Here is a 23302-nt window from a genome sequence, read left to right as displayed (position 1 = left end):
ATATTTTTTAAATAAAAATGTTATTATAAACTCATATAGTTAATGTCTTAATTTCATCGCATTTGATGATTTCCCTCAAACTGATTTTTAACCATCATTTGTTTCATTCAATTTTACTTCAAATTTTAGCTCCAGGAACTCTGAACTATTGGAATTTGTTAATTAAATGTGAATTAAATTAGAAGGAAAATGAACTGAGGAATATTCATTGGCTGATCACAAAGGCCTTGAATTCCTGTTGCGCAGAAATTTTGGTTACATGCTGTAAATGCCATCGGAATTCTATCACACCAGAGCTTTTCCTTGAAAAAAAATGCACTCGTATGTCATACTTTGACAATGAAAATAGCCATTCAAATCTGAATTACGAGTCTATAAACTGAGTTATAGTATCATCTTTAGTGTCATGTAGAGTGTAGAGTGTAGAGTTAGTATAACTCAGCATATGTTGTAGGATAGACTTCGAAATGTCTGTCTTTGTTTTGTACCCACAGGGCAGCCAAGGCATGCCTCTTACCTTGGATGAAAGGGAGACATTTTTGCAATCCAATGTTGGTGAACCACTGGCACATCTCATCTGTGTTTCGTTCCTTGAGAGATTTGGCCACCTGCCTGTTGGCAGTCTAGAGGGCGAAGAGAAAAGCGTTCATACCTGAGACTAAACAAATGTGCTTTCCAACCTGTGAATATTCCAACACAGTTATAACGATTGCATATTTGTCATCCTGCCCAAGGGCTCATTTTTCTTTGTGAACGTTTTTTCATCGGAAACCTTTGCTATGAACTAAAAATATTTAATATCAAAAGATGGCGGATGAAATATATATCAACAGTTCCGTTTTTATCTCAGGTATTTGTATCTGTATCTGATAACAGTATTTGAAGGTAGCGGTGATTTTCATCCCCAAAAAAAATAAATAAATAAATGTATGTTTTACGTCATCATAAGCAATGTAACCAATACACTTTACTAGGTGTGAATAAGTCTTAATGAGGGGTTTCCTGAAATTCATGCTTAATCTCTAAAAAATAAGGTATTAACATATCATTATCAAATAGAAATGAAAATAATCAAACCGTTTTTGTCACATTTTGAATCAATCAAATGGCCAATGTGTTCTTGTCTACCTTAGACACCAGGGAGCAGTATAAGACAGCGAGGCTGTTATACTGTGAGTCAGTGGTCCAAAACCCGTGGCCCTGGAGCCATTTTTGGCCCACAGTGTGATATTTTGTGGCTCTCTACTTGACGTCAAAATTTAATGTTCGTGCAGCCCCCACCTTTTTTGCCAAGTACATGTACTGTAATTGCCATATATGTGCATGTTTGTGTGCATGTACACACATTTTATTTTAATCACTTAAGGGCTCCCATAGCTCAGCCTCATAACAGCTATGGTGAAAAGTATTTCTGAAGTGACACACAGGGGAAGAAAAATGGTCATTTTAGAGGGTCATTCCCTCTACTTTACCAAGAAATAGGATCAATGCTCTATTACAGTACTTCTCGAATGGTGGTACATGAAGGCACTTCATAACATTTGTAAAACTTTAATAGGGTTTCTGTAGCTAATCAAATACTATGCATGACAGGAATAGTACAACTTTCTTTTCTAATTAAGAACTAATTGATTGGAACAAGAAGTAACATATTGCTAAATTGTGTTGTAGTCACTCCTTTGCAAAATATTGCATGCCTTCATTTTGTTATAATTTACACAGATGCATATTGTAGTGGCGCAACATCCTGAGAGGTATGCCAAAAATAAAACAAATGTTTCACGATCCCTCCTCTAGAGTTACGAAATGAAATATGTCTAAAAATGAATTTACATACCTGTCAACTTAAACGTTTTTCAGGTATTTGATACGTTTTTTGATCATTTCAAGTTGTATATGACGTATAACAACTTTTGCACGGGGGAAAACGAAGTACGTTTTTTTTTGTAAGACCGATCTCATTTTACCTATTATGGCTCCAATCCGGGTCGTCTCGGTCACTGGTAGCAGATAACAACGTCATTGTCGATTACTAATATTGTCGCGGTGCACTAGCAAAAGTTATCCTCGATCATGCATTTATTTTACGCGCTTATTACAGCCTTGTCGATAAAGCATGATATGCACACACACATCACGTTATTGCCGTTTCTGTATACTGTATTTTGAAGTCAGGCAGTTGTGTTGTAATCGAAGAATCAACCCATTCTAATCGTGAAAGTAAGCATGGAAGGACCGCCAAGTAGGAAGAGAAGCACTCAGGGATCCGGTCGACACCAAAAAGAATGGGAGTCTCTCCAAGGTGAATATTCTGGATGGATTAAATCAACAAAAGGTCCTCGTTCTGCGTTCCGTGTAAAAAGGATGTAAAAGTACATACAATAAAAATAATAAAATAAAATAATAAAATAACCTTTTTACACAAATTATCTTTGTTTTTATTCTACATAGTCTGTCTAACTGTGAGTAAATATGTGCCGTGTTGTGTGTGTAAGGTTTATTATCGCTTAATGAGGGGAATTGCAATCATTAATAAGGGAAGCAATTGGCCGAGGTTGACAGGTATGAATTTAATTTAATAAATCAGATACGGAGGGCGCCCTATTCCGCTTCCTTTTTTTCCCCTTCATTTAATATTGCAGTGTGCCAGTTAGAAGGTACTTGGCAGAATAAAAATATTTCACACAGGTTACATCATTGAAAAAATGTTGAGAACCACTGCTGTGTTGTATAGGGAAAAGGTCCACTTCTGTGTACTATTGCAGTTCTTTGCTGTTTTGGCCCCATGTCATGTTACATGATGAAGGACCTACCACTCTCATTTGTTTGTCAGACAAAATGTTCTTTTTTCCTGCTACTGTCAATGAAGATTTATGATCTAAGCCAAGGCGATAAAATCTGCACCAAATTTCACAGATTAGTTTGTTGTTGGTGATCTTTTGAACTGCTCTTTTTTAGTACACCAGTGTTTATTTTTTCAGGACATTCCAAATACTTATCAATTTGCTCAGAGAAATGTTCCCTCTCCTTGCTGTTTCAATGAGTCTGAAATTGAGGAGAGGGCCGAATCCACAATGAATGAACTGCGGCTGTTAATAGCACCTTTAATTGGACTCCCTTTGTACTGGTAGTTTGCTATTTATTAATATTTAGCTATTTAGTGCTAAATAGTCACATTTGCATGAAGGATAGCCAATTTCTCTGCCAAATAAATGCCTTTTAGCTCATTTAGGCGCAAATACCACAGCACACCTTGACCCATTGTGCTTGGCATGTCAGTTAGTGACGCTTTTCACCATCTGCTTGTGCTTTGTGAATTAGTTTGCTCTATTTTATCGGTTGGTGCCACACAAAAGCCATGGAATTCTAAAGTGAATCTGGCCCTGAGTGTGCAAGTTATTGCTTGAATAATCATTGTAATAGGTCACAGCTGGGCAACAACACACCTTTCCCTCATGTACTCATACTTTTGTTTCATGAAAAAAGGGTGAGGTAAAAAGAGCTGCTATTTTTCAAGCCGTGTTTTTGATTCAGATGTACAGTAAATACATTCTACATCTACTACTGATACTACTATAACTACAAGTGCTCATAACTTTTACTACTACTACCGCTAACAATAATAATTTTCGAGGTTGTACAACTTATACTGTAGTGACATTCTTAAGCGCTCATACATACTTGCCTAGATACCTACCCTTGATGCTCAAGAACATCACTTAGTGACCAAAATGTCAGGTTCCTGTCCGCTCTCCTCACGAGAAAACCTAGTTGTCTTCCTTCCTGTTTGTTTTTCATTAAATATTCTACGTTTATTGAACCTAACAGATAATTTACTTCATTTACCTTTATCTTTGTTTCGTTTTTTGTTTTTTCCTTTTCAAAATATATTTAAAGTTTAACCCTTGCTCTTCATGATGAACTGAGACCAGGCCGACTCGCATAGCAAAAATCTACACATATTTGCCACTGATTGTTTTCCATTCTGCATAATTTTTACCTATGCAGCCCGCATGAGAGATTTCCCTCCATGTGGCCCCTGAGGTAAAATGACCTTGACACCCTTGCTTTAGAAAATAATTGCAGGGACATTTTCAAATTTGTACCAATGCACATCTCACTAAGCATGTAAGGCAATCTGCAATCTGTACTCTGCAAATCCTAGACATGAAGACTAAAATCCTGGGTCTATTTTCAGAACCATTGCTTTGACAGCTCTAGGGATCTGGGAAATATAAACAGAACATAATCTGTAATTGCAGTCGATCTGGGTCGCGTGCTGATGCCACCCTGAAGGCTCTGCTTTGATGATACACAGTACCTTCTCTGGGAAGTTTCCATTTTGGTCCTTAAATTTAGGAACACATGATGCTAAAGGAACACAGAGTTTCATGGTTAGATATGGTGTCGTGTGAAATAATACCGCTTTAATATAACCATCAAAGGCCCACCAACGGTTGTACGTCGTTGCCGCGGAGACCTCTTCTCTGGATGCTGCTGCTCCGTCATCTGAGTTAATGTGTGAAAAGTAGCACTCCCAGTCTGTGTGTCACCTAAACTGCAGGAGCGAATGACTGACCTCTACAAAATTAACAGAGCAGATCGAAAATCCAGTGTGATCAATGAACCGCTCTTTGATGTGCAGACTAGTCAACTTTACTACGCCACAGTGACATTTTCGGCATAATGTTGACTGCAAAGAGCTGCCCTTTGTTGAAAAACATAGATCATTGCAATGCATCCTATTTACGGCCAGTAATATATTTAAGATAATGGATAGCAATATAGAAAAAGAACCTTAGTCAGATAATGAAAATGGTTCCCAGGACTGTGTACAGACTCTCAGATAGCTTTAAATACATTAGCGGCACATGTGTGCGCCTGTACAGAGAACATGTGACATTATGAGTAAAGAGTTGCACTGCATGGCCTTCTTACCCTCTGGTGAGTAAAAGCATCCATTGTGGGAGCCTTAAGAGGAGGCAGGCCAGTCGCAGTCTTCAGCATGTCAGAGCAGCTCGCTTCGCTGTTGCTTAAGTCATCTAGAAGTATAACATTTCATATCTTAAATGTGTTCTGTGTAGTTCAATATCAGTTTGTAAATGCATGGGAAAATAGCGTGTATGCCGTTAATTGTGTTTGCGTCTTTTTGCATTTTTACAGATCACCACAGTTGTTTGTGGAAAATTTATTGCCGCTTATAGGGTTGCTTTGGCAACACGTCAGACAATAACATCTCATTGATGACGTACTTTTTTAACAACTCAAATTCCTTCCCATAGAAATGTGCATTCCTTCATTTTCCAAAAATCACATTGTCAACAAGCAAGTTCCATATTTGTCTGCTATCATAACAACCAAGTGTATGACATTTAACCCAAGAATACAGACTTATTACAGCTAACCCGAATGAGGCTGTGGCCTAATGTTTTCAGTAAAATAAACCTGTAATAAAGCTGTGAAAGGCTCTTGTGACTTTTCTGAAAAACATACTCAAAAAAAAAAACCTTGTTATTAATGTCACAAGACATGATGTCATCATTTTTGTGAAAATGACGCCTCTGATGTTGCACCACATTTCAGCTTTCAGATTGCTGTCATTGCATGACATCACTCTGGCATTGTTACCCACTATCCCTTTATTTAACAAATATTGAGACCAAATAACATTACATTGCTGTACTATAGTGTGTCAATGGGATTTTGGTTTACTACCCAAAATCAACCAATAGAATATTTATGAGGTCAGAGTTCACTGAGGATGTTCTGGTTTTAGTTTGAAGGCAGTTGTTTGGCGTAAGTTTTAGTTGTTACATTTCCAAGCATATCCAAGCATAGAGACTTTCGAAAACCAAATATGGCAGTATAATTACTATACCTATTGGTTAAAAAAATTTAGTTGGCTAAGATATTTACGTTACGTTACGTTAACCAAAGGATTGGTCAGAAATTAACCATTCAGGTTGGTTATAGGACTAAAAATTTTTACAACCAATAAAATCGGTTACACTTAAAGTTCCTCAACGGTTTGGAAACAGTAATGTGTACATAGATGTAGACCTGGACGACACGTGTATTCATTTAAAATGAACTGTTTCCTTTAGATTGATATCATTTTAAATCATGCATTTTAATAAAGAAAAACTATTACGAGCATGGTTGTAACATTATATAATGTGTTGTATTATTTGACCAATTTCCATGTTGCACGGTCACTGACTGACTAGCATAATCACTTCCCTTTTAACGAAATCTCACATCTGGCTTTCTTTTGTCATATTCCAACAACATGGGTGATTTGAACACTCTAAGTTGTCCCTGAGTGTGAATGGCTGTTTCCTCTTGTGGGTATTTTGTCATTCTCTTTTTTCTGGTTGGGGTCAAATTAACCAATGGCCCTATCACCAATATAGTTTGGTTGAGAAAAGTAGAATTTTAGATTGGAAACATAATTACCGAGTACATCTGATCAAACGTATGAGACAATTTTAGGGTCAAATTGACCAATTTAGAATTTTTTTTTAATTTATGTCGTTGTTTCTTTTTTTTCCGATCGAATACGTCCAACTTGTACAACTCCGAATACAGAAGCCTTTTGAATTGTTTACCTGACAATTCAGCTTGACTTATGAAACACATGTTTTCCATTTCAGTTTTTTAAAAAAGTTTCTTTGACGTAGGTAGGAATGCAGATGCAGCTCACATCAGATAAGACAGTTAATGGTTTTATGTGTGTCAGCAAAGGAATCTGGTCTGGGTCCAAGAGAGACAGACGGAAGAGGAGGGGGGGCAAGTTAACTGGCATTCTCTTCATCACCTACCGGCTTGTGAGTTGGTGAGAAGGATTAAAACATCAAGTCTACACAAGAAAACAACATGCCTGCAGTCCTCTTTTTCATCACCTTTTTCCTTAGATCGAATTTAGACTGGGTGAAAATTCCGTGGAACGCCCTTTCCCGTCTTGCTCTATGACTCCTTTTACCAAGGATTGCAGAATGATCTCAAGATGGAGAAAGAGCTAATGGAGGGTAGCCATACACCCACAGTCCTGCACCACAGCCGTGCACAGACTTCACACAGTCTATCTTGTCAGAGTCCAACTAAAACAAGAGGACAGAACTTTTGGGGCAGGCTCAGCGACAGAGCTCGCCGTTGCCTTATAGGGTGAAATTAGTTGCAAAGGCGAGATGGACGTAGTTCCCAGCCTGAGCAGGCTGCGTCAGGACATGTCAAAGCTGGAGTCAGCGCTCACACCCAAAACTCTTTATCACTGTGTCCTTGCTTGCCAGTACACACGGGCACATTGAGCAATCAGCTGTGTGATCCGTTAGCCATCCAAATACACTCATCGCTTTGGTTCATCGCGTCAAAAAGGGAAGTCAAACATATTCTAGGCAACACCACGACTTTAAATATGACATTCTGATTAATACTGCCTCAGTGGAATATAAATTAAGTCGCAAAATCGATCCATTCTCATGCATCTCAGGAGGTGGCCATCTCGCACCTTGCTGTTTACTGAAAATGACATTACAGTCACTCAGGTGAGGAGCAACGCCTGTGCTTGCCAATGTCACATGACCTGACACAGAAAACAGGTAACAAACAGGTGATTCATCATTACTTCAGCACTTTGCAATGGCCGCCTCGTGAGATGGATTTTGTTGCTTCATTCATATTCGAATTATATAAATTAATCTCAATGACGTGTTTAGAGTATAGGGACTTATTAATGTCATGACAAATTATTGGAGCAGTACTTAATTGAACAAGGTCGTACAAAATTTCCATGCAAATCGCTTAAACAATTTTTGAGAATGCTTTTGACCATTTTTGACCAACTTTACCAAACATTGCAACATAAATAGAATACCGACATTTACATCCATGAAGTTTTTTTTTCATTTTCATCTAGCTGACCTGTCATCACACGGCAAAAAAATATATTGAAATGCATTATGCAGCTTTTTTATCTGCAGCATGACATTATGTAAATGTGTGATTTTGATGTTTGTGTGATTCATGTGTCATTGGTGTTGCTGTGCTGTAACTGCACTGCAATGATCATTTAGATCCTTTATCCGTAGAGTCACAGTTAGTGGCTCTATGTGATGTCTCTCAGTATTATTACTCTCGGCTGATTCGAGAAAAAAAAGCAAGCGCTCTTTGAGTGACAACTGAGGGAGGGGGGCATGCTGAGTCACAGGAACTGAAAACCTGGGAACCATTGGTCAAGCCAAACACTGGGACTCTGCGCACAATAGTTAAAATGGGATTCAAACAAAGGGGAACTTCTGCAACTCCCAAAGGAGGTGTTCGAGGCACTGTAGTGATGTCTCATAATGACTGCAATTTCATCTGAGTAAGGAACGGAGCTCAACAGCTGCATGATGTCGGCCATCATCTGGTGCCGTTTACCTCGCCTCTCTTGTTCCAAATGGAAACAGACCTTTCAAATTTGAATACAAATACTTACTTAGTACATGTGTCTGAAAAGAAAAAAAAAAACTCACCCAAGTTGAGCTCAGTGAAAGGCCAAAGTTTGATTCCAGTGTTGAAGTTGCCTGAAACACAACAAGATTACAACATGTTTATCTTGCTTTAAATGAAATCCGTTGCCACAATTACTTATATTGTTGGTTTTGTTCTTTAGATACAATCTTGAAGGGAAGACTCTAATTGTTGTAACCTCAGCCTTTCGCCATCTGCTGCATGACATCTGCTCTGCTTGAACATTGCACCACAAAGAAGTCATACTTGTGTACAGGCTGTGACCATCACATTATTCTACACCAACTTTATTATTATTATTAGTCGTAGTATTATTATTATTACATTTTATTCTTTCCACTTTTTTTCGCCCTGGCTACTCATGTCACGTTTGTTGACCTATTCTCACCATCCGAACTTCAACATGTTCCAAAAAAATCACTCCTTCTGGGCATCAATTATTCTCATTCCAATCTGAACAACTTTTCCCAATGGCACACTTAACATACACTGTTCCAAATTTGAAATTCAAAACATTCACCCCATTCAGTTCAATGGAATCAGGTTTTCACCAGTCCAAAAGTTGCCACTTATCAATAAAGCAAAATTCTCACCATTAAAATACTTGCAGAAAAAAACAAATTACATTTATTTCCTCCAAGTTCTCAGTTAAAACCAATTCAATCTGTTCCAACTATATATTCCCACATACCAAAAGTTAAACATATTCAGCATTAAAATACTCACAAAAGATTTTTCTCCTCTTATTTCTACATTTTATCACCGATTCAAGCCTCTCCAACATTAAACCAATTAACTCACTCCTACAGCTATATATCCTCCTGAGGCCCAGCCTATTCATTTATTTCCACTGATGTGTCCATTTGGTCTCATCAAGACAATAATTTTTTTTAAATCCCACCCAAACATATGACATCATTGGAAAAACAAGGATGTCCTCTACTGAGCACACTGGGACTTAGTAGGTTCCTCAAATTAGTTAAAGATAGATAGATAGATAGATAGATAGATAGATAGATAGATAGATAGATAGATAGATAGACAGATAGACAGATAGACAGATAGATAGATAGATAGATAGATAGATAGATAGATAGATAGATAGATAGATAGATAGATAGATAGATAGATAGAAAAACAAAATATTGATTAGAGCTAGAAAATGGATGGATGGATGGATGGATGGATGGATGGATGGATGGATGGATGGATGGATGGATTCCTTCAACCCTATTTCAAATCAGAAATAGCCACCACCAGTATATGATAACCACCACCACTCTACAGTATATACATCTGTCTGTAAGATTAATCTTCTGCATTATTCCCATACTCTGAATATCCATGTTAGAAAATGCTGCTACATCTGACTGTGCCTTTTTTTTCATAAATTCTTCCCTTGCCTTACCACATTACACAGTTTTGCGGAGGTAGTTTTTGTGTAATCTTGCATACCAACAACCCTAACCTCCACGGTGGAGGTGTAATTAGCTGCATCAGTGTATAGTTGTAGACCTCCCACTTAATGCGCTGTTCTGCATGACTGGAAAGACAGAACATTAATCAAAGAGTGTCATTTACGACTGCCAAGCCTCATTTTTAAAACATTTTTTATTCAATGGACCATGACAATTAGAATATGCGGGTGTCATAATAACTCAGCAATTGTAATTTATTGAGGCGCTTTCTGCTCTGTCTGCTACCGGTTCATTGTAGTTACGATGCATTCCTTTAGGTTCCTGCTACATATCTCGCGTCGGGGTGCATCTCACAGTGCTTCGTTATTATAACATATACATACTGTACAATGAATTTGAACAATACTTGCTCTATTTTTGTAAATCAGTGGCATTAGAATCAAACTCACATTTCGAGGGGAGCACAGGGAGGGGATCCATCTCATAAACAGGAAGCATGGCCTTTGATTTTTGTTCATCCCCATCTTTGTTTTTTATGGTCTCCCTCGCTTCTGCCAACTGATCCCGTTTGTTCTCCTCAAAATCAGCAACAATCATCTCACGTTCATTCATTGTCAATCTCAGCCTTGTCACTTCTGATTCCACGCGCTCCTCATAGTCTTTAGCAGAAAAGCTACCATCACTCTCCTCAGTGTGAACCACGCTTTCTTTTGAATTCGTATCAAAGAACTGATCATCCTCAATAAGATCAGATGGAGTGGGTGGAATCAAATTGATTTCGCAGTGCGTTGACATGCTCCCCGAAGCAGGGCTGCTGCCATTTCCACTTCCAAACAAAAAGTGGTCCTCTTCACCCTCTTCTTCGCCATTCTCTTCCCAGCTGTTAGGAGTGTTAGCCTGTCTTGCTCCAGGCTGAAGGGGCAGAGAAGACAGATGCTGCAGTCGTTTCTTCTTTAGAGCCCTCTGGCAGGCTGACACAGAGCTAGCCGAGCGGCCCATGCTGTTTCTCGGGGTCGCAGGTTCTTCTTCAAACAGAGCGAAACTGGTATTAACTATCCCCAGATCTTCCACTGTAATGTGGATAGTCTCCTTATCAGCTGATCCCCCTTGATCCACGTGTAGAAGGTCTCCATTTATCTTCTCCCGTTCTTGAGACTGAGCCCCCTCTTCTCCTTGCAAACATGAACAACAAAGGAGCCTACGGGAAAGATGCTGTGATCTCCTTGGGAACCAATGAGTCCGCCGCTTCTTGGAATTCACAACTGGACTTTCCATGGCAATTTCTTCCGAATGCTACATTGGTTGCTTATCGGCTAAATGAGAAAATTCACAACCTTGCACTTGGCCTAACGTGCTGTTTGGGAAAAGAAAGCATCCGCAACACAAACACTGATTTGCAACATGGGTTGCTAAGGACAGAAACATTACATACACTCCTGGCCAGGTGAGCACTTGAAATGAATGGAGGGTCTAATCAATGTCCTTTTGATATGCTAAGCATCCTCGGCCGGAACGTCATCCTTTTTACTGAGCTGCAAATTCAAGGAAAAAAGATTGTGCTGTAAATGATATTTTCAAGTCATTTGGAGCTTACAAACGAAGATTTCTTGTTGTCATCGTTGTCAAGTTTTTAACATCCGTGAATACATTTGCGCAGGTTGGAGATTGATTCATTTCAAAGTTAAATGGTATTACAGTGTCTTGTTTGGACTTGTGATAACATTATTAGTAGGGAGCACTCAGTTTTCATCCGTTGGGAGCTTAACTGTGTTTGGAAACCGGTGAGAATATGGGCCGGCGGACGCTTGGCTGTATATTCGTCATGACTTCAGATTCTACATGCCCAGTCTTGCTGTCTGCTGCATGATAAGCCGTCCAGTAACAGAGCATACCCATTTTACCACACTACCCACATTGGAGATTTCTATGAAAAGATGATTATCTCAGTTTTGCTTGTTTTTTTTCTCTCACGCTCAAAAGGTAGCAGTGAAGGGATTCATATATCAGTCTATTTTTTGCATGAAAGGGTTAGGCCTGTGGCAGGCTTTAATTTTACTTTTTGTATTCAAACAAACAGTAAAATGGCATTCCTAATAAGCGTACCGTTGATTATCCTGGCATTTATTCATACACTGGATACAATTGTGCCAGTAAAAAAAAATAAATAAAAAGACCCACAGGAATAATTATTCTAACGATGCACGTAACCTAGTAACATGTATTAATTCGTTTTCTAGCATAATATGAGATGTGTAAACTGTGTTTATTTCAATTGCAGCACATGTAGGTACTTTTGGGTAGATACCAGCATTATTCCAGAAACTGGGTGGCTTTTCCTTCCATAACATCTCGGAGGCGGATGGGAAACTATGTGGGTTCAGTTTACCTCACATCAGAACATTACCACAACAAAGCAACGAAGCTGAAGAACTTCACAGTACTCAAAGCACAATTGGCGCTGTGAGGAATGTTGTAACCAGGAACCAGATGAAAGCTATTTTATAAAATATGAGGCAGTTAGAAAGAAATTGTACTGTATATGAAGGAATCTTAATTGAAGCTTCCCCTGAGATCCTCCCAATCAATACCGCATGCCCAACAAAGGGGGGCAGTAGAAAGCAGGCTTACAACATTGACGGGACATAAACACAAACCAGAGACCACCACTTCTTAGAACCACCTCATCTGGTATTCACAAGTCTGCATAGAGTTAAACCACACAAGTGCTTTTCATTGACAGCCTTTAAAAGCCAACTTTCATGATATCTTGATCCACTATTTGAAAATATATCACGTTTTGTCATAATCCTCTTTACATGTTGTTTCAATATATCCAGGCGGTAAGGAAACTAAAGAGATGTATGTAAGATTAATGTCTCCATCCTCGTTTTATAGCTAATGTTTGGAGTCAGCTGAAAATCAGCGACCAAACTGACACATTTATGAAAACCGAGATCCTTATGACAAATGCTTGGAGACAGACCCAGCAGACAAAGATGAATGCAACGCAGCTGCTTTCGCCTGGGGCCGCTTCTCGGAGACATGAGTGAGACAGACGCAGAAAGCCATTAGTCTCTACTCCCACAGTGACGATGTAAATTTCAAACAATCCCAATCATTTGTGTTTAACTGGGTCTCGGCGGGATTTGTTTGATTCTCTCCTTGGTGGACGTCATGGTTATTTCAGAGCTGCTCTGAATGCATCATCCTGAATACATCCCGGGGTGTCCTGGTCTTCTTGGAGTGGGTCTGGATGCCCCCCAAAAAACCTCTAAGCCAACATCAACACTCTGGCTCTTAGCTTTTAACATGGAGAACTCTCTCACCTCGCACTATATTGCACCAGAGGAAACATGTTGGGACACTTCCTGTCACATTCAGCTTTCTTTCGCCGTCAAGATCCGGGAAGGTAGTTCTGCAGCCAACATGAATTTTCTTTGGACATTCAGAATTTCTTCTTGAGTCTGTTCCATTCATAACACCTTATTGTCTTTGAGCTTATCTTCTGGTTTTCCAGCATTCAAACATTCATGGAAGTCAGACTTCCAGAGTGTGCCAGACATTTGCAGCTTCCCTTGTGGCTGACATTTAATAGCATGAGAAAAGGAGTTTGGTGGAGGAAAGAAGGGGGCAGTGACCTTGAGAACTCGTGTTTTGAACTTTCCCCTCTATTCCCCCCACCAGTACTCGGCTCCCTAATCAATTGCTGTTGGCAGTCAGGGGACCACCAATGATTAGCGGGAGCAAGGCAGACTTGCTTTGTAGGGGTTGATGGGTGAGGAGGGGCCACAGGAGCGGAAAAGGGAAGACGGTTGGGAAGAGGGTTCTCAAACTGCTTTGATCTAAACTTTCATGGGAAAAGTGAAACATTGAAATGGGCCTCGGACAGTTGTATTTATCAATAAAAAGAACATGTCTCACTGTTATCAGTATGCACATTAGCAGATGCCAAATAATGTTTACTGACAGGAGACCAACCAATTACCAAACCATTTAGGGGCTTTTCTGTCTGTGAGAATGAGAGCTGTTCTCACGGTCGGTGTGGCTACAAAACGCAACAAAATCACGTACTTGAATCTATGTGATTGATGTTTAATTGGATGAGAGGAACTCTTACGCCACACCCACAGACAAGGATTTTTCCTTCATCTTTTACCTTTTTTTTTCCCGTTTTCCATCGCTTCTTTTGCCGTTCTCGCCATTAACTTTCTAAGTTTATCTCCTTTATGGGGTTAGGTCACCAATCAGCCATTACAAATGTCATCATTTCTCCGCTCTTGTTTCATGGTCAGAAGCAAAGCAGCGCAAATGGTTTATGTTTGAGTGGGTGAGCGAGATATACACAGACAGCCAGATTAAATAAAGAAAGATAAAAGGAATACAAAGACTGAAAAGACAAGGGATGCGATTCAAAGAGGGGGAGGAACTGGCGCGGGCAATTCACAGCACCGTTGACTGCAACAGGCGGCTCGAAACCTACCTTACGAGCCGCGACTCCCCGCAGGGCTCTCCGCGGCTCATTTTTCTCTCAATGGTATTATGAGCGCCACTAAACACTTGTGTCTCCACTTTTCCCATGGGAACACCATTTTGTGTTTTTGCCAAGCACTCTGATAAAGTTATCTCACTTTGCTCATGTTCCCCTTTCCGGATATGCCCTGTTGAGACTAGCTAAGAGAAGATAATGTTAAATCAAATTATGTTTTTATCTGCCAATTCTGAGCCTCCACTGATTATCGTCGACGCACATCACCAAGCAACTCTAACTCGGACAGATTCGGAATTTAGTGCGCGGTATTGTTTGCTGGGCTAGGTTTGAGTTTTGTCATGGGATGTTTTTCACAGGCGGACAAGGGTGGTCACTGCGATGCCTCATCGGACAGGCATCCCAAAGCTCCTGTCACGAGAGTTTAGAATGGGCAAGATCAAGGACAAAGGCTTCCAAGTGGCAACTTGTCCGTTTGGGGTCTCTGAAGAGATGCGTGTGCTTTCAAAGAAATCACTGCAAATTAATTTTAACACTCGCTGAAAAGACAGATTAGTGCCGAGACGCTGGCACAAAGGGTGTTAAATTCGATGAGCAGCACGCTTGACAACAGGCCAGACCTGGGACACATTAGCCTCAGCTGCCAACAGTGACCTATTTTCACCAAAGACGAGGAAGGATTTTTCGCATCCTCTATTGTATACAAGGCCCAACAAAAGGCGGCTCATCTGCATTCCACCATCTGAGACACAATGCCCTTTGATGCCTCTAGTGAGATTTTAGTTAAGTGTGTCAGGTGATTAGATGGCCCATATTGATCTGGGGTGCAGATGTTTCAAGAGGCAAGCAAGGCAAATAGCTCGATCAAGAATACAAACACGGGCCTTAACTGTTGTGGTGGAGACTTCAGTGACAGACCTCTCTCTCTCTTCAAGCAAGGAAGAAAAGTGATTTCAGCTTCCATTAGGAAATAGTGAGCAGATGGCAACAGTGGTCCGGGAGAGATTTCCATTGGGACTACTTTACCATAGCCTCATGAGTTTTAGCATCATACGTTCAACAATATAGAGTAACAAGGCATCATAGTAATATTATTACAATAAGTAAAAGTAGCTAATCTTGATAATGTATGTGTTCAAAAAAATGCTCATAAATCTGTGTATGCATTGCCATACAGGTATTAAAAAACAGTGTGCCAAGTTGTAGTTTTGACATGCAATACTCCCAATGGACTGACAATGTTAGTGACAGTTTATGACTTCAATAAAAAAAAATGAAAACATTATGTAATTTATCATAAGAAAGAAAAAATATATAATTCATCCACCTAACAACTTCCTAGAGCCGCTTATTCTCACTAGGGTCGCAGGCTTACTGGTGCCTACCCCAACTGTCTTAAGGCAGTAGGCAGCGAACATCCTGAACCGGTTACCAGCAAATCGCAGGGCACAGAGGGACAAACAACCCAATCACACCTTTTGGAGACACACCTTTGGAGAGGGGGAGGAAGTCGGAGTGCCCGGAGAGAACCCTCGAGGGGAACATGCAAACTCCACACAGGAAGGCCGGAACAAAGTTGAACTTGGGACCCTGAACTGCGCGGCTAACCACTCTGCCACATGAGCCACCCATATATAATTGCCAATACATAACATTTCCGTGCAAACTCTCTCTGATGCTATAATTACAAGGGTGTTTCCTAACATCTCCTAATTTTTGTACAAACATGCTTTAGCGCCTTCTTCAAATGCTATAGTTGAAGAAAGTCCCCTAGAAATATTAACTGCCATAAATCTTTCCCTGACATAATTTAATATCTCAAGATGTTACAACTTGTGCAGTTGACGGTTTTTGAATGCATAATGAAATGAGCAGCTTGTAGTTCATACACTTGTAGTGAGTGAGTGAAAATCATATTGAACAACTTGCAATTTCTTATATATTGAAAGGACTTCAGACTTTATAACTCGATTCACGGCCAAACAAACATTTAATTGAATACACACGGAAATGTTATGTTATGTGTCTCGATACTGTTACAGCACATAAAACATGTCAATAAAAGGGTTCAATGAAAGCGGCCTGCAGCAGTTTTTACAACTTCATAATCATTATCATGTAGTGAGATCATCTAGAGCAGTGATTCTTAGTCGTGGTAATGGTACACAGGCTCCCTGTAGTGGATTCTGAATTTCATTTATGTGAATGAATGAAAATATCAACCCATGAAGGGAGTTTGCATGTGGTTCTGAGTAGCCATGTATTGCATTTAAAACAATTAGACAAAGGCTGTTATGGGAGGTGGTGGAGACTCTAGTGATGAAGAGCCAAACTATCAACATTGCTTCAGTCTGCGGAGAAAAGTGTGGCTCAAGAGCACTAGTGCTAACAGTGTTCACAAAATAAACAAACTGTTGTAATAAATAAAACATCTGCCACATGTTCAATGAACACTCGGGCCAATTGTGCTCTTTCCTCAAATGTCGGTCATTATTAAAGTACTTCGGAGCAAAGTATTTTTCAGGTGGTCCTTTGGTGTAAAATGTTTTACAACCACTGCACCAAATACTTACTGTATCTGAAAGGCTGAATATCCAAACGTTAGAAGGTTGGGATGGCAGCACTGGGAAAGCGTAAATCACATTCTATAATTGTAGTTATTGGCACCAATGACCACATTTTACGGTACCTAAAATCTATAACACTTATATGTTTTACAATATCCCCAACACATTGTTATTTTTTATTTGAGCAAGGACTTTTCTTTGGGAGCAGAACTATTACATCTGGCACAGCCGATTTGCGATCCAGCCAGCAAAGGCTTGTGTTAGTGTTGGACCAATAATCTTGGGGACAAATAAATCATTTTGGTGTCATTTTGGGTTCTAATTTATATCATTTGTGGTATAGTCATTTAAGCGGCATGCTTGTTGAGTGACACCACATGAAAATTATGTTATTTGACATCTGTGATAAAATATGTGTTCTCTTTTCCTCCATATACTGAGTGCTTGCTTATGAAGGCATTATTACTGCTGAGAGCACGCTAGGAGCGCTGACCTTTACTATTCTCATGTTATATATGATAGATGAACTCATATACATGTACATATATAATTTATACATAGCACTAGTTTGGAAAACACCAATTTCAGTGATTTTCCATTGTTAAAAAAATTCCTGAATTCTAGATTATTACTGACGTCAACAATATTAAGAAAAAGTGTTGTTTCACCCGAAACAAATGTTTTATTATTTGGGTCAAAATTCCTCCCACTTAACGGTTTCAAAATGTCCAGTAATAATTCGAGTGAAAATTCATTGCATGAAGGGTAGTTGAGACCAATCTTTGCATTGAACCCTGAAAACCCATTTTTAAACAGCAATATCTGGAAAACCGTCTCACCAGCAGCCTTCAAAATCTCTACATTATATGTCTGTTACTAATAGTCTCCAAACATGGAATTGCGGAGGTATAGAATAGAAGTCTTGGGAGTTTTTTTTAAATTGCCCTGCCATGATATTTACTATAGTACTAATCTTTGACATGGAGTACCAAAAATTGCGACAAAAACTCCACCAGTACCAGGATTTAAAAGATAAAACAACATAATAGCCATAATAATCATTGTGTCAAAATGGGGCAAACCACCCTCCCATTTGTAATATAAAGAATTTGATCTTTCAAAAAAGTGATGCTGATCCTGATACCCGTTTTCCATTTTTTGGAGTAAGGCCCTGAAGTTGGGTGATTTATTTCCTCCGATTTTTGTGCCTCACTATCTGTGAAACCCCTCATCCAAGCGAAACCATTTTTTGAGAATGATGACATTAGAGCTAGAGGCAGAAGTGGCAGAAGTCTTTCATCTGAAAAACTGAGCTCAGTCACTTTCAAATTTACTATTTATTTTATAAGCCAAATTCTAGGGGAATTTGAAGTACCTACCATACAAGGTTATTGTTCAACTACTGTGCACCCTTGACATTCTGTGGGACAGTTTTCCAGATCCAGCAATTTTAAAGTGTCTTTTCAGAGTATGATGCCAAACAGCAACTGAGCTACCCTTCTTTCACTGCTATTTTATGGGAAAAATGTTGACGGTTGAGACCCAATATTTTGGACATTTCTTAAGAACAAGTGTGTCTTCGCGCTAGATTTCTCCCCATTAGCACATTTTTCTCAGGCAGCTTTATGATGTTGATTGTGCTTTCTGAATTGGAATGACATTTTCACTTCTGCTGTGGATTAACGAGTTAATAGCTTGAATTTGTTGAAGTTGTTCAATAGTTTGACCATTTTCTGGTCATTTTCGTTCACATCATTCTCACAGTATTTTAGCCAAGGCATGGCACACTTCTTGTTGTGTGATAACTTAAGTGGTTGAGCCATGTTGAAATATGACATGTTGTCACCATCTGAGTGAAATTTCAGCTCCCTTGTGTCTTTTTTCAATCCTTCCCTTTGATGCAAAATGCCTTTTATGTAAAGCTCAAAGGATTGGATGAAATACCGCACAAGGGTTTAATGTGTTTGAGACCTGTGAATTTGAAGGTGTTTCCAAACATTTGACTGGCAATGTAATGCTTTCAAAATTCACTGAAATTGTGCATGATGTAATACATGCCAAAAGTTCAACCATTCATTGGACTTTTTTTTTTTTTTTTACCCCAAGGTTATTTGTTTTTTTTGTAGTTCCACTGCCATGGTTCCTTTTTATCTTTCAAAGCCAAGACAATGTTATAAATCAACAGACAACATTTGTGATTCATTATAAAATTTCACAAGACTAGTAAAATCTTCACACAGCAGTGTCGTTAAACAGAATTGCTCTGATGCTATTCCCTGGTCACAAAACATGTTTGCCTGGCCACTTGTTGCTAGGCAGAATTAAAAAAAAAAATTCTTATGCATTGGCTGCTATATATATATATATATATATATATATATATATATATATATATATATATATATATATATATATATATATATATATATATATATATATATATATGGAATACTGTTGCGCTGATCCGGAGTGCAGAGCTTGATGGTCAAATAAGCGAGCACAGCCATGTAGTTACGGTGAGCAGGGTTTGTACTTCCAAACCCTTATTAACACAATCACGTCAGACACCCCTTGCCTTATCCCAGACTTGAATGGAATGCATCGGAATCTGACGGCCGACAGGAAGTCCTTATTGTACTGGTGCAGAGATCCCGGAGCCAGACAGCATACAGCAGCGATGTCACCCCTGGCCGGACCAGCCATATCTTTGTGCTCGCTCGCCGCATAACAAAGAAGCAAATAAACACTGTTACCCTCATCGGTCTTTAACTGTCATTTCAATTAGGCAGCGTAGTGATGGAAATCCGTGGCCTGTGTTTTTCCCAGCCACTCTGTTACCTCTGACCCCCACGGCTCGTGCCTGAGGTGATTTTCTTTATTAGTCTATGGGGTCAGTATTTAGCCCCCGTAGCCATCAGTAGCGGGCTTAAATCTGCAGAGTCAACACTCTGCCTTCCTGGCTGTTAGCTGCATTAGCACACTGAAGCCACACAGCCCTTCCACTCCCACTCCCCAAACATCCTCCCTAAAGCGAGATAACATCTCTGGCTCATCCATTCGTGCAGCAACCCAAAGCCTGTGCTGTGAAGCCGGGGTGTCTTTTCATGAGGTCAAATCATTCTCCTTACCAAATGACCAAACTTTAAGATATAGATGTATAAAGTTGTAAAATTGTCTGAGAATTCTTGCGATATGCGATGACCTCAACAGACTGTACAAAGCTGACGAGGCTCTAAAGCAGAAGGAGAGGTCAGAAAATAAAGTTAGCATAGTGTAGGCAACGATCAGGTCTGCCGATATAAGCTTGTAGTAGTGAATGTCTTCACTTTTACTCAGATTTTCCCCTTATTGTAAATAGAACTAAAGTGGAACATTTTCCAAGAAACGAAGCTGTTGGCGTTGAAACAGTGCATGTTTTGTTACTGTAAATCATGATGTTGTTTAATTAGCATCCTCAAAGTCTCATCCATTGTGGTTTCGCTGAGATTTGTTCCTGCTTGGCTTTCACTTGCATTTTTCTCAACATATTCCATCAATCCTGTGAGAGCAGAGACAAATGGTAATTACAAGAGGAACATAAATCTGCTCAAGAATAAAATGGGCCGTTGTTATAATTCATGAAAAAAAGTCTCATAAAAGGACAAGCAGTTTCTGAACACATCCTCCATCTTATTTCCACTACCTAACAGAACAAGAATTGGACTCGTCTTGCCAATAGTTTATTATTTTAACGAGAGCATTAGTATACATGCATGCCTAAGATTCTGAAACTGCCACAAGTTAACGCAAGTTGCCGGCATCTGGACCGAGCCGATATTTTCACCCAAAAAAGTTGGACACACAGACTATACTTTCAAAACACTCCATCTCACAATTTATACTTTTTGTGCCTGCGATGGAGAGTCACTTGTACGGCCATATGTTAGTTGCTGTATGTTTTTTCTTCTTTTGAAATTCTGCACCCCGCAAATTATAGTGCTCGGGGTAGCTACCCCTCCTCAATCACAACCCCTTTGGCTACCTGAACTTAATCTCATAGGAGATCTTAGTTCCACAAAACCCAGCCAATTTGAGTAAGATGATGCCTTGTTGGTGGTGGTCTCTAAAGACCAGCGAGCACAATAGATCAAATACCAATGACGACGCTTTGAACCATTGTCTTTCCTCTCTTCCCATCTAATACTGCTGCCCAGTGGCAGTGGCCCACCTCCCCTCTTGTTGCATGGACTGCCTTCCGCCGGAGTGAAAGTGAGACTTTTTCAAAGAGGCTCCAACCTAGATAACGTCTACTCAAATCAAAATAGATCATGCCTTAACAGCCATACTGGTGCAGTAATCTGATAAAAGCCTGGAATTCCCCTATATGTGAGCGCAGCTTTGGATCTATGCAGGCGGATCATGTTTACTCTCGAATAAGAAATAACAAATGGAACGTTACGAATATAAGTTATTATAGATTTTATTACAAAAGAAAAGTCTCTCTCTGACTTTGTATATAAACCATTTGTAGCTCCTTTGTCTTCTTTCCTTGCCTTTGCTGACCCATTAAAAGTATTGGGCCTGAAATATGAGTCATCCAGTGGGGGCTCAAACAGAAGTGCACTCAGGAGAAAACCTTGGCAAATTAACTACATGCTGGCTGAAAAAGACATCAATTTCATAATCCGCTTTTGCAATACACGACATGTGTGGACAACTGTCAAGGAGAGGCCACTGGATGCTATTTGAGACGTAGATCGGGCAAGCTTGTTTCCACTTACAGTACTTGGGAGAGAAAAACACCAACGTAATCCAGAAGAAATTGAACCTTTGGTATCAATCTCTGCCGTGATAAAGACCGTGATGACAGAGGAGTTGATCACTCACGCAGGGTGGAGTCCATGCATATTTGTCTGCAGTTCTACAGTAAATGTTGCCGTCCCCACCCAAACTCTAACCACTGCATACTGTTGCTCCCCAAGCTGCCTGCAGACATATTGCACACAGCGCAAGTGTCCTTATTCCATCGAACATTTCCATAAGACAGGACCACAAGGAGGCTTTATAATGACAAAACAACATGTATGTTTTCAGCAAGAATGAACAGGAGAAATTGTGCAAACCTCACTCAAGCTATCACTGGCTTCATTTTTTTTTTTTTTTTTGGCAGCTGGCATAGGCACCCTGGCAAAAGAATTCCTCTGTGTATAATGGATCAGAAAGGTTCACTGCGAGCCAAGCTGATTTAACAATGTAACCCAAATCCATTAGCGCTGCTTTTCGGCGTAAGCAAGCATGGCAATGCAAGACTTCACGCACCAAAAAAATGTCTCCCAGTGCAGCAAAATACAAGCTTAATGCCTCAGCTCTGTTTTCATGTCTGAGCGTTTCTCACAAAAGGCTGTAGCCCAAAACCTCTTCTCACATAATCACTGTAAAACAGTTGGCATGCTCACAGCAATCATGTTCATTTACCGCATGTTAAACGGGTGGTGTATTTCTCCAAACCATCCAGTCTTCGAAAACACTTCACCACCTTTAGAAATCCGGATTTGAAATCTCGAGGATAATTTTTAACTGAAAAAAAACCCTTTAAAAAGTGGTCTTACCTTTACACAAGCTGCATATTTAGTTTTTATTCCTTTTGATCAAGACATGGGTTTGCGTGCATTCCGTGAGAAGATGAGTGACACACTGCATGGGCATGAATACAAGGTTGGCTGTCTGACAGCAAAGGGATTAAACGGAATTAACAGTGTCCAGATGCAGGCTACGCGTACATGCATTCAAACACACTGACCCACTGCTCTAGAACGGCAACAGCGTGATCCGAAGCTATCTGTTGTCATCCCAGCGTGTTACCTTGTTGCACTCTGTCAAGTGGGTTGGATGTCTGCAAACCAAAACTTTGTAAAAAATAAATAATAATAATAATAATAATGCACACTAGATGCTTGTGACTGTGGCAGTTTGACTTCTCTTGCACATGTGCTTCTTTGTTTTTGGATTTGTTGTTAAAAGCTGATTATAGAGGGCCAGATGGACCTCAGTGCAGTGGCACCCTCCGGCACACACACACACACACACACGCACAGATGCAAACACACATCTGTATGCTCGGATAACAAAGAGAGACAAACTGGGTCACCTCTTTCTGAAGTCAGATTGAATTTAGAGAGGAAATTTGTAATCAATGCATATACTATTTCTTCTTAATGCAACCAACATCTAATGAAATATTGAGGACAACATGCAACATGCTGATAATTAAAGTGAAAATTTTCCAATCAATGCACCAACACTGATGGCCCCCTTGTGGTGCTAAAGCACCAGCCTTTTCA

At 39.7% G+C, this 23302-nt stretch overlaps 1 protein-coding gene across 4 annotated transcripts in view; it reads right to left on the bottom strand.

Moving 5' to 3' along the window:
• Nucleotides 1-22685, bottom strand: part of LOC148420275 (uncharacterized) — a 33196-nt gene extending 10511 nt beyond the window's left edge. For 2 of the 4 annotated variants that reach the window (XM_088421879.1, XM_088421880.1), the window contains exons 1-6: nt 22571-22685; nt 8514-8564; nt 4939-5042; nt 4452-4581; nt 4322-4371; nt 518-623 (exon numbers count right to left, since the gene is read on the bottom strand). In XM_088421879.1, the coding sequence (XP_088278005.1) occupies nt 518-623; nt 4322-4371; nt 4452-4581; nt 4939-5007 (355 nt within the window). In that variant the 5' untranslated portion in view covers nt 5008-5042; nt 8514-8564; nt 22571-22685. Of the gene's footprint in view, nt 1-517; nt 624-4321; nt 4372-4451; nt 4582-4938; nt 5043-8513; nt 8565-10378; nt 11205-22570 lie in introns of those variants that run through there. The other 2 variants (XM_088421877.1, XM_088421878.1) reach the window with 2 other exon arrangements.
• Nucleotides 22686-23302: the final 617 nt, after the last annotated feature.

The sequence above is a fragment of the Hippichthys cyanospilos genome, chromosome 8 (genome assembly GCF_059441005.1).
Source record: "Hippichthys cyanospilos isolate Australia breed blue-spotted pipefish chromosome 8, RoL_Hcya_1.0, whole genome shotgun sequence".
Classification (NCBI taxonomy): domain Eukaryota; kingdom Metazoa; phylum Chordata; class Actinopteri; order Syngnathiformes; family Syngnathidae; genus Hippichthys; species Hippichthys cyanospilos.
Note: the sequence above shows the minus strand (reverse complement) of the source record. Positions and strands in the feature narration are given on the sequence as shown.